Genomic DNA, 12,759 nt, shown 5'->3' on the forward strand with positions numbered 1-12,759 from the left:
GGGCATGGAGAAAACTGCATAATGATGAGCTTAAAAATCTGTACTGCTTCTCCAGTATTGTCAGGGTGATTAAGTCGAGAAGAATGAGATGGGCTGGGTATGTAGCGCGCATGGATGGGACAAGAGATGTGCACCGGGTGTTGGTCAGGAAGCCTCAGGGGTAGAGACCGCTGGGGAGACCTAGACGTAGCTGGGAGGATAATGTCAGGCGGGATCTATGGGAGATAGGAGTTGAAGGAGACTGGATTTTGTTGGCTAAGGACAGGATCCGGTGGAGGGCTTTGGTTAATCCGGTGATGAACCTTCGGGTTCAGTAAGCCATCTAGTTAGTTAGTTATCTATGTGGTAAGTTGCGTTAATAAAACAGTAAAGCTGAAATTTGTAAACGTAAGCTCAGAATTCTTCACCGCTGTCAATGTAATGATTTTAATTTGAAACAAATGTGGAATCATGTACTGCGGATAGTCTGCACATATTTTCGAAACGCGTTCTTTTGCATTGTCCTCTAATCGATCTGTCGACCTTAAGGTTTATTTATGCAGATATACATAAATACGTTTGGCCGCCCAAGTTCACTGTTACTAACCTGCACCGTATGGAATCAAGCCATTTTATTCATTGACGGGACACACACAGATATGAGACAAGAGATCAAATAAAGAAATGTATTTCTCGTTTTCTTAGTTTGATCACGAAAGGTTTCTACTCAGGCTCGTTTTTACATTTTTTGTTTGAGACTTGATGTTTTCACGGCGGTGAAGTTATCGATGTTGGTCCTTGGCTGTAATGTCGTGTGTACTTGGTGATGGAATCAACGTTTCGGAGCAATATACTGCTTCTATTTTCTGGGCTGAATAAGATGGAGCCAGTATGTTCTTCCGAAACGGCGGTATCTTTATTACAATCTACACAACATTACAATCCGTTTTATTTTATTTATCATACAATTAATTTTAGTTTCAGCTATGAAGTACGTTCTCCGGAAACAGCCTGTATTCAGCTTAATGTTGTGGCTAATTAGGTCTGGCACTTAACTTGAATCCCAAACAATAATTTGTTATATTGAAGGTAAAGGTTCAGACGTATCTGGTGCTAAATTACGTATCATACCATGTGTGGGAGAATGAAGGTATAGCTCCACACATTCTTTACCTTAACACTAGATGGGGTGAATGGTCGTATTCACGCCCCGACAACTTTTCTCACGAGGAGCCCAGAGTCGATCTGGACGTGGTAGCCGACAGTCGATTATCGATCCTGTAGTTTGTAGCCTCCTCGCTGAACAATTGTTACTCCTTTGTTTTATTGAAAACGTTTCATTTGTAATGTATGAAAATATTTTTTATTTTATATAATGATTGTTAACACTTTTGAATAAAACATTACAGATCGTGTAAGGTGGAACGTACGTATTTTATGTGGCGTGTGTTTCTTTCACGCTGTGAGCAGTTTGAACGTTCTTATAATTGTATTTCTTATCTTTTTTGTATTTTTCCTTTCATCGTACACCGGATAATCATTCTTTGAACTTTTCTAATTCACCAGTGCCAGAGTAAAGGTTATACGTAAAAAATTAGAACATAAATATGATTTCTGCTCTGTATAATAAGCTAGTGTTTGATGGTATCTCGATTGGTTGGTGATCATTTGCTGTAAGGGATTTTGTACCTTACTGGATAATATTTACGAACGTGTGTGTTCTTATAAACGTTGCCATGGTAATGCTGTTAAGGGATTTTGAACCTTATTGGATACTATTTGTGATTGTATGATTTTACTGTTTTAGATTTTCCCAACATTCTTTATTAGTATTTTATATTATCCGTAATTTAGCAAAACCATCACATCAGCTTCAAGTTTATTTATATATATATATAGTTTAATTATGTATATAGTTTAAAAACAGTGAGAACTTCCGAGAATGCGTTGAATTTTATCTCCATTCCAAATTATTATTTTCATCACCATTTATATTCATTGCGTGGTTTATTCAACGAGCGTCTGTCAACTTGCAAATTTATGTTGCATCGAATGGAATCATCACAATATGATAAATGTAAAAAGATTTTGAATCTGCTGTGGTTATCTTGGAATCATCTACCAAAAGTTTGCGTAACCAGTGCTTCGGTTGAGACATAAGCTTGGCCCCTCCGGAATACGAAGCTTATCCACTAGGTAGCGAGGGCTCTGTCGTGACGATAAAGCTAGTGGAGCATTAACCTCTCGCCTCCATTAAGTGCCAAAGATAGCGTGGAGCCTTTTCTCCATTTCCCGTTGGCGTGCTAGGCATAGACATCACGCGGTACATAATGTATTATTCCAACAAATCAAGTTAGTACAATATCTGGAGTGACTGAGAAATAACTCGGATAAATGAAAGTTTGCGGTGTAGCGGTTAATATGTAGGATTTGAGGTTTTCACGGCGGTGAGTCTGAAGATTGCTGTCTTCTGGGTTGTTGCGCTGTGTAATCTGGTAGAAGTATACAGACGTTTCAGAGGTCTAGGTCGGTGATGGAGGCAGCAAGATCCTCTGAAACGTCAATATACTTCTACCAAACTACATGGCGCAACAACCCAGAAGACAGCAATCTTTAGTGGTTAGTACTTCGACGTTGGTATTCTGGGTTATAACGCCATGTGTGGACTTGTAGGTAAATACGAGGGTTTTGATGAAACATATTGAAGCCCTAAAGGTGGAGACAGTGCTTCTCCGAGACGCTGGTACCTGCCTACAAGTCCACATGGCGTTTCAACCCAGAAGAATAACATCGACTGTTCACCGCCGTGAGAAAATGAAATCTCACACGGTCAGGAATTATGTTCGTATCCGGTAGCTTGCGGGTTTGAATCACACACCCCAAAATTGTATCTCCATACTGATATTATTCATTGTCTGTGTCAGTTCCCCCATGGAAATTTCGGATCAGTTCTTCAAAAAATATCTCTATCTCTGCCTTCTACGTTGTCGCCTGCCCGTCGTAATCATCCAGCCGTTCGAATGTATTCTTGAGAGACCAGGGTTTTATAACGGCGAGTTCTAGTTCGCGCCCTTACCTTCATTAAGAGACCTCTTCTTCTTGGGTAGGTAGGTGGCGGTTCCCGGAGGGGGAGGCGCCCCGATGCAGGGGATCCAACCCACTCGTGTCGACATCTCACAACAACACCATCACCAAACACCCTGCCCTTCCTGCAGCCTCATAAAGGCATAGCTAATGATTCCCCTGTTATTGGTTCGCCGAGATGCACGGCGGGTGTACGACCACTGCTACCTAACGCGCCCAACGGACGCCTCAGTTACCGACTGAACCACCGCGCCTGCCCCGCTATGATAAAACGAGAAGCTCCGGTCAAATATTCCGAAATAGCTTGAGTCGAGGGAAAAACCCTGCCCACCCTGACCCGGCGAGGCCATTGGACACGGCGTGATGATCTGATGATCTGCCCAGTTGGCAGGCGCGCGCATTCTGTTTGGCGTTTTCAGGTGGTTGTTGTTCTGGTCCATTGTTTGATCTTACAGCGGCCGGTGAAGTAGTACACCGGTTTATCAACACGGGGTCCTTAACTTTTGCCTCAGAGGTCCACAAGCTGAGTAGATTATAAGTTTTAAACTTTGTAATTAGAATATGAGATGATTTTGTGGAGGGGCTACGCGGTACATGACACAGGACCTTCATTGAGAAGATCATTAATAAATTCCGTGGTTATGGGACTTATTATACTGTGGTAAGTTGTCATTGGACCGTGCACTGAGCCTGCTCCTATACACTTTATATATTCACAACCTAACACCCAAAGATCCGTTTCAACACTCTCTCATCTGCATAAAGGTTTATCAAATGGTTTATTATTCTCGTGAATCTTTCTAAAACGGGTGTATTGTTGTTACGCGTGGTACTTGTCCCTCTGATATTATCATTGTTTTAATTAACCTAACATAATTGAGTGAAGAACAGAAATTATGGTTCGCCTGTTTCTTCGTCTGTCTTAAGTTCAGTCTCCCTTTCAACATTTTATTTCCAAATGTTCTAAATTCTCATTCTTCACTCGCAACAAGATATCAAGTTTAATACACACGAGTTTATGATTTCATATATTTTGTTTAACTTTTACGTTTTTAGAAAAGAGAGAACATAAAACAACGTGAGCTTAACTGTGGCTTGTGTTTTTGAAAACTTATTTCCTGCTATTCAAAAGTGACCACAGCTTGGGAGTTCGGAGCTTGGAAAACAGCTCATACAGCAAAAAACAAACATGTCACGGAATGTCACACTGATGTTAATATTATGAGAGAGATAAGAAATTCGTACATTTTAATTGTAAAACCTTAAATAAGAGATCACGTCGGAAAGTCAAGCGATTATGAGAAGATAATAACAAAATGGACCCTGTAGAAATAAGGTGGGGGATGTGGATTGGATTTATCTGGCTCAGGATTGGGTCCAATGGTGGCTGTTAACGTGATAATGAACCATCGGGTTCTATAAATGGCAAGATTCTTGATTAATTTATCCACTGTTACTTTTTCAAGAAGGATTGTGCTCCATAGCGTCCATTATCTATTAATGTGAATAATTTCCATCAGTATAGATAGTTTATGCCCGAAAAATGTATTAAACAACGTTAATTTTATGTGGTGACATGTTTATAATTATAACAAACAAAATAGTTAAGTGTCATGTAAATTTTGTCGAATATTTTTCGTTTTATCATCGTACTAGTCACGAACTTTCATCGAGTTATTTCTATCAAATTGAAAGGCAAATCTAGATTTCACGCCAACAAAACCATGCTTTAAATGGCGCTAGTGTGGCTCCCATCTCTCTGTGTTTAGTTAGCGGTAATTTAAAAGACCTCATACGACTATGAGGGGTCCTGTGATCTGCTTTTGCATTGCGTCCATATGACGTCTAATTGAAATTTGTCAGTTTGTTATTTGAGATACACCAAAAATATTTTCTGCTCCCTCTGAAGATCTGAGTACTTTGTAGGATTTGAAGTTTTCACGACGGTAAGTGTGAAGATGGGTGTCTTCTGGGTTGTTGCGCCGTGTAGCCTGGTAGATGTCCACCAACGTTTCAGCGCCCTGATGATGGGTCAGCAAGGACGTCTGAAACGTTGGTAAACTTCTACCAGACTACACGGCGCAATAACCCAAAAGACAGCCATTTTCATCTGGGTACTTATTTCCAGTTCTGAAGCACAGGCGCTGTTCATCCTTAATCATCTTAGATCTCACCTTCGTGCACGAAGTTCAGTTATTACTACTTTTATAATTATTGTGACGGGGTCTGTGGAACTGTGGCCGCTAACGGGTTCATTGTCCATTACCCAGATTACAAATTAGTGGACATGGAACATCGATGAATAATATTGACAGGGTAGAACCGAAGCCCTCGAAGAGAAACCCATCGCAGTGCCATTTTGTCTGCCGCAAATTCCACATACGCTGTACTGAGCGGGAACCCGGGCCTTCGCGTTGAAAAGGAGCCTGCGAGTAACCACGTGCAATTTAATATAGGATACGGTGGTATTTTGTAGACGTGTTATTTAAGTTTTTGGCTGTGTTTCCAAATTTCGTGAATTATCTACACCAACTTGCTGACGAATTCCCTCATTTAAAATATGATCTCTCCTTGATGCTCCTATTAATGGACTTGAAACACGCAAATACGATACAAAAACCTAGGCAAGTTGGTTGTTGGAAAGCGAAAGCTCGTCGATTGCCTCGCGCGCTAAAATTCTGCAAGTGTTCGCGCTGCCACCTCGAAGCTTCAGTGTGACCATGTTTATATTGCAAGAGAAAACAAACAAGGCTGAGCTGGGCTGCTTTTATTAGCATCATTAAAAACAAATTTGCAAGTTCATATGCACCGAAGTCAAATGGCTAGACTGAGTGCTCGTAGCTAAAACCTGTTTTGCTTTTAAAATTGTTCACGTAACATCGCAGTTTTGGTTGGCTGAGGAAACAGTTCCACGGCATGGGTATAATTTCGTATTTTATTTTAAAAAGGCATCGAATGATGGTTCTTTTTTAATTACATAGAGGGGGCTTTTGGATATTTTTCTGTGCGATCACGCGTAAAATCGCTTTGGCACTCTGTGAAACAGGTACACGTGGGCTTTTTCACCAGCATTTAAGTCAACGGAAAGTAAAACCGACCATTATCAGCTGTTGTCAAGATTAGGAACACGTAGATCTTAAACTTCGCTTTCCTTATACACACTGACATGGAGTTGTCCCGTTCAATTCTATAAACGAGATATATTACTGACAGTACAACACAAAGAAGACAAGCATCCATGTCTAAAGCGAGATTCGAACCCACGCCCCAGACCGCGCAGCCACTGTGATTGGCAAAAATATTATACTTGGGGACCGAACCCGGGTAGGCATACACGCTACACTGACTGTGGACTGCATTCGGCTACCGCGTCTCGCCATAGAGCCACAAAATTTCTGTAAATTTACCTAAGAGAACTTTAAACTCAGGCCTGTATTTCAGGTACTCAGTTGTACGCCTTCGGAGTCATTAACTAATTATTATCTTTTTAAGATATTCTATTCTGTTTCGGGATTCGTAGGCTAATCACAGTTGTTAGAAAAAAACATAGGCCTTATCCATAATTTTTTAAAATTTAGTTTGCATTTTCGTTCCTGCTCAAATATCAATTAGGCTGCCATTTCCTCATCTGATATCGTTTCATGACGTTTTGAAACCAACACTTGTATATAGGCCTGTTTATTGTTTGTCCATGCTACATGTCTGGCCCTCTTATCTTTCTTTAAGTCACTGTGACAATTTTACGTGCAAAGGTGATGTTTCTTAATATTCTCCATTTTATTTGAGTTCAACTATTTTCGACAGCAATTTGCATCTCTTCTTCTTGGTACTCTACCCTTCGTCGCTTATAGTAGTGGTTTTCCACAAGATTCTGGCCTCTTCATCTTTGAATATTGGAAGACCGTAAATAAAATCCATTACCCGAGTTTGATTGGAGCCTACTGTCTAAGACTGTCGTACGACCATCGCTATCAGCACTAGAAATTAAAATAATTTATAATCCAAGGCTTTAACTTCAACACCACTAAAATTAGAGTTTACAGCACAACACAACCATGAGACAATTAAATCCAGTTCATAACCTCATACCCACTTTCATAATATTCAGGTCAGAATTTTCCTTTCTTGTTCTCCTTTGTTTCCAAAGGGTCACTACTCAAGATGTTTTTCTACAGAATTGTTTCTAATTTCTTGTTCGCCCCACCTGAATTGCATTTCCGATTCATCGTAATCCCATTGAACTAACAACTCCAAAACATCGGATGAGCTGTATAAATCACGAAATTCTTCGTCATGTGATCCCCCGTTCCAGTGTATACGACGTTTAAATATTTTCCTTGGCACTTTGTTCTGAAACATTTGCAGATTCCTTCCTACTAAGAGACCACGTCTCAGCTACATAAATAAGTGCAATTAGTGGCAGGTTGAAAGTTGTTAAAAGAGTGTCGTTGCATTGAAGGCAAGTTTCGACCTTTACTTAAACACAGACTGCAACTTGAAGCATTCAGCTATTGGCTGTATCGATCTAAATGTGTACCTAGGTTGTGACATTGCCAAACTCCGTTCCAATCATTAGCCATTCTTTAATGCTCGGAGTTTCAGAAACGGTGTGGGATCATCAGACCATCGTCTGTGCTACAGAAATAGATTACAAAACAGATTAGCTGCCGTAATAAATTAGTTGAGTTCCCTTGTTGGCGTTCCTCGCCTGTTTGTGGCGTCTGTTGTCTGCTTGTCGGATTCATTGCCACTCACCGGATGGGTGGAACTCTGCTATGGAGAGCGTTTACATGTTAGCTTAGTTTTATTAACGATAGAATTACTGTAGACAAATCTCCTTTATTCTGCGTAACATGATACTCAGTTTTAATGCGAGTGTGTCACACTAAACGTGTTTAAGATTCAGCGAAGGTTTCAGAGATGAAAAGACGAACGTTGAGGCATAAGTCTTTATAGTGAATATCTGAGACAAATTTTGGTCTTCTACTTAAAGTATAATTTTGTCATGATTACAGGGAAATGTTGAATGTGAAACGTTTAATTGAATTTCTTAATTCCCTTCGTTTTGATGATGTTCTTCTAGGTTTTGGTATCGCGTAGACTTATCGATAGATTCCATCGTTTCGGAGAAACGTACTGTGCAAACATTAGAATCTACACGGCGCAAAAACCTTTAAAATAATCATCTTCACCGCCGTGAAAGCAAATCTCACGTTACGTTTTCTTTTCTTCGCCTCGAAGGGTAGGACAGAATGATTCCGGTACTCACCTTCGTGAACCCATTTGACCGATCGCTTTTTTCTGTTCACGTACATGGACTGGCCTTTGCTCTGCCGGTTACTGATGTCACTCAGTGACTGTGAGATTCGTCTTGCCAGGTCCACTTGATCCTCCACTGTCGGGTGCAGACTGGGCTTGTAGAAACTGGATGAGGCGAACATCTTCCCTAGAGCAAAGAGATGTCACTCAGTTGAGAGGAGAGCTGGCTGGTTGAGGTATTGATGGGTTTTGCATCCACAATAAACTCCTAGGATTTGAGATTTTCACGACGGCGAGTCTGAAGATTGGTGTCTTCTGGGCATGACCTCTGAAACGTTGGTAAACATCTACCATACTACACGGCCCAACAACCCAGAAGACACCAATCTTTACAATAAAGTCATTAGCATAGATGTTAATTGGAAAGGGGGTGAGATTTCTAGTTCTCGTGGCGATAATTATAATAACGACTGTCTTCTGGGATGTTGCGCCTTAGGGTCTGGTAGAAAGTTACAGACGTTTCAGAGTTGCGTACTCCATCCATTATCAGGGAAATTTCTACCAGACTACACGACGCAACATCGCAGAATACTGTCATTATCATAATTGGAAAAGTTTCAATAAATACTTTAATTAGCGTATCTCGCGGGAGGTTTGAGGTTCTAACCTACCGGTGAAGATATCGATTGTGGGCTTGTGGGTTTTGACGGCTGTGCGAAAAATGTTATTTAGTTTTCAATTTGACAGGGATGGACTATGTACGTAGGAATATGGATTTTTTATGAAGATATAATATAAACTTTCCTACAAATTATGTTTACAATATTGTTTGTAAACCAACAATTAAAAACATGGCGGCGGCAGAGGACACACAGAAAACATGTGTTTACTAACAGAATGGGCCGTAACTACCCATACAGTTTCTAAATTAAACTGAAAAGGAATAGTGACTTTACCTGCCTTATTGCTAACAGTTTTAGATTGCTAAGGAAATTAATTCGCATTGGGCTGGGCGTATAGGTAGGGCAGTGTGTAGACTTTCAGCAGGAAATGTGTAAGAAATTACACTTCTCAAACGGAGATAGGGATTGGAGGAAATTATTAAAATGGTTCAAATATATATTTATTATCCCAGTCTATACACAAACGTATTTAAAATGTTGTTGTTAAAATTTTTATATAACACTATAACATCTGTAGTATAAAATATTACAATAAGTTATATTATGTTATATTATGGCGCTTTTATCGTAGTATGATGTTACATTTATTATGGCGCTTATTATTAATTGCACGACATGTTTCGATGTTTTATGACATCATCTTCATATGTTATTTCTTTGTGTTTATTTTCTATGTCAATTTCCATGCTCATTTCATAATAGTAAAATTGGACGTTAATTTCACAGAAAATGAACCTCTAACTACAGACATGAAGAGCATTATGAAGACAGAAAAATCTACAAATATACCTATAAATCAATAAATGCATTGCATCGAAATATATAATAGTTTTAAAATGATAAAAACGACGATATAAACCTGAGTGTTATATAAAAATTTTAACAACAACATTTTAAATACGTTTGTGTATAGACTGGGATAATAAATATATATTTGATTTCAACACAAACATGACGCACTTAAGCTACAAAAAATAAAATGGTTGTTAGGGGACAGCTTATGAGGGTGAAGCGAAGAGACTCAGGATCGTATCCCGGGGTGAACGTTGGTATTAGAGGCATCTACTTTGAAAATTCTGCCACCAGTAAGTTTTTTAATTTTATTAATTTACACGAAATCTTTTTCGTTGGAAATTTTTTTCATATTCTAACATCTGATTCTGTGGTACAGTCCAACTGTATTCAAATAGGTTATAGGACCCCTTGGGCAGAAAATCAGTGAACGGCAAATCGACCGTGGTTTTCTGAGGTGTGACGCCATGTTAGCTTCTAGGTTGTTACGTTGGTAAGCATGTACAGAAGATGCGATCGACATCTTTACCTCCCTGAGGACCTCAAATCTCAGTTTGTGGTGAGGTCTCAAGCACCCAAAAACTACGAAGTGAAATAAGAAAGTTGTATCTTCGTTTGTATGTTGCGTTACATTATCGAATCTTTGCTGTCATGTCTGCAAAATGAAAGTAAACTAGCCTTCCACTTTCTCTACCACTATCAGTAATCTACTAAATGGCTCCGTGCCCTAAGTAGCGAAATTTCCGGGTTATATACCAAGAAACTTACTGTTTCTGGAAGGTGTGACCTCTCCAGAGTCGGATGCTGGAGTGAAGAGCTTCTCCAGGTCGATAGCTTTATGATGAAACAGTCCATCATTAGATTGATTGTCATCCTGGAACAAAATGAGAAAGTGTCATTGTGGCAGTAACAAGAGATTCACGCACTGCATTTTAAAAAATCTCTTTTGTGTATTGGTGCCCGCCTTCGTTGAAGCATTCATTAAATACGTCTGTTTAATTACCCCAATAATGCAGTACTGTGAACTGGGATGCTTAAGTCAAGCCATTGACTACAAAGTGGATGACTGGGGTTCGATTCTCGGTAGGGACAGCATTGTTCTTTCCACCGCCCTGCTAATTTTTTCTGGGGCTCACGTAGGCTTTATTTCTGGGAGACAATTTGCTGGACTATGAACACAGAGGTTAAGTAAGAGTGGAGTTTTGTCTCCGCTCTCCCTATACGCTGTCATGACATGGTACTCTTTATCTTTAATAACGTAGTAATTCGTCGATGAATTCACTTTTCATTGCCCGGTTTTTAGGCATATTTGAAACTAAAATTTACAAAAATGCGTCTTTTAGCTGCTTCATGTATGTCCGTCTGTCTATTTGTGACAACTCGATATAGGCTGAACTGCGTGTCATTAAATTTGTTATTGGAGAATTTTATTAAAATTTGTCTGCACATTCCAATTTTGGTAACAAACTGAAAACAATAACGGATACATTGCATGAAGACCTACTTGCATTTCTGCGGGGTATGACTGGGGAATCCCCAACAGATGCCCACGCAATCACGTGGGGAATTCTGGAGTCAGGTGTCGTTTTCAAGGTCAGATCTTGGCGAACGTTCTGTAATTGTTTCGCCATGTATGGACCTAAATTTATTAAATTGTTTAATACTTTAATCTTATCCAGAGAAGTAAAATGCCTCGCTTGATGCGGTATACCTGTTTGTAGCGACCACTTGTTTTTGTCAGTTCGCTGACTGGAATGTTAAAACTCATTCTGTTCACTGAAAGTCGCATGCCACATGTATATATAGACGCCGGTAGGCTACCACATCCTACCAAAATTTGTTCGTGGTTTGCGAGATGAAAGATACGGACAGCCAAATAAACAGACATTAGCTGCCGCCGTACCAGTTCAAAGAACACATAAGCAGTCAGCGGAAATGGCCGACGGCATGGTTCGGGCGGCAATTCGGTATCCTGTTCTCTGGCGTTCATGTGTTTCACAGGGACGTGGTCCTCGTAGTGCTATAAATTTACTGTGCCATCAACCTCTCGTTTAGTCTCAACCTGTGGCCGAGTTCAAGGCCCGACCATATGTATTTGTAGCGTAATATTTACTTAAATTCACCTTGAATCATAGACGTTCATAGAAAACGCGAGATTTGTTTTCACTAGGAACTAAATTAAAATCGTAATTTGTGTGAGACTGTGTTTCTGTTTGTTTCAAGTAAGACGTAAGCATATACCTAATTTTAAGCCACCCTGGTGAGCTTAGGAAAGTTCATAATAGGTCTCTTTTTCCAGAAATAATCAGCCCTTTGTGTGAAACAGCATAAGTAATTTGTTATATTTTTCTCGGTAGGGATTTTTTTTTTAAATGTACAGTATTTTATGTAGTATTATTTTTAATTCATTTATTTTTATAATCTTAAAAAGCATGCTGTTTTTTTCCACCTCATACACCATAATATTGGGCTAATCATCTTGCTGTTTTTAATCTTCTTTTAACAATGATTTGGTCGTTTTGTTGATGTTATCACCCTTTTGTACCAAAGACTCCAATTTAAATCTCTCGTCTCTGAAGTTTATTATATTAACCACATTTACAAATACAAATTTACTTCTGGTTCCCCGATTGTACGAACATCAGCACAACCATCGCTTAATAACTTGGCGAGTCCGTGTTCCTATCTAAAGGAACAAAATTTTTTAAAACCGAAGTCAAGGTAGAAAATTCCCTTAATATACGAAACATTCAAATGTACAGAATATCCCAAGGTGATGCAAGCACACCAGCAACTACGATGGCTGAGTGCCAGTCAGTTGCTGACTGTAATCAACTGTGCCACGAAGCTGACGGTGGTCATTTTGACCACCTAAATTACTTTCTCTAATTCGCTAAGTGCCGATGCAGACACATGAAATTATTTAGTTCATTAAAATGTTTTTATTTAATTGAATGTGTAT

The 12,759-nt window shown here is 39.5% G+C and overlaps 2 protein-coding genes across 7 annotated transcripts in view; one reads left to right on the forward strand and one right to left on the reverse strand.

Moving 5' to 3' along the window:
- Positions 1–12,759, forward strand: part of LOC110838896 (kelch-like protein 10) — a 58,441-nt gene that overhangs the window by 22,694 nt on the left and 22,988 nt on the right. The window lies entirely within an intron of this gene.
- The window catches only part of LOC110831736 (uncharacterized), a 125,392-nt gene that overhangs the window by 19,739 nt on the left and 92,894 nt on the right, over positions 1–12,759 (reverse strand). For all 6 annotated transcript variants that reach the window (XM_087358762.1, XM_087358763.1, XM_087358761.1 and 3 more), the window contains 2 exons: positions 10,566–10,671; positions 8,333–8,509 (listed from right to left, as the gene is read on the reverse strand). In XM_087358762.1, coding sequence (XP_087214888.1) covers positions 8,333–8,509; positions 10,566–10,671 — 283 coding nt within the window. The remainder of the gene's footprint in view (positions 1–8,332; positions 8,510–10,565; positions 10,672–12,759) is intronic.

This window comes from Zootermopsis nevadensis, unplaced genomic scaffold, assembly GCF_977971745.1.
Source record: "Zootermopsis nevadensis isolate Lab colony 2312 unplaced genomic scaffold, Znev_1.0 Znev_ptg000030l, whole genome shotgun sequence".
NCBI classification, from domain to species: domain Eukaryota; kingdom Metazoa; phylum Arthropoda; class Insecta; order Blattodea; family Termopsidae; genus Zootermopsis; species Zootermopsis nevadensis.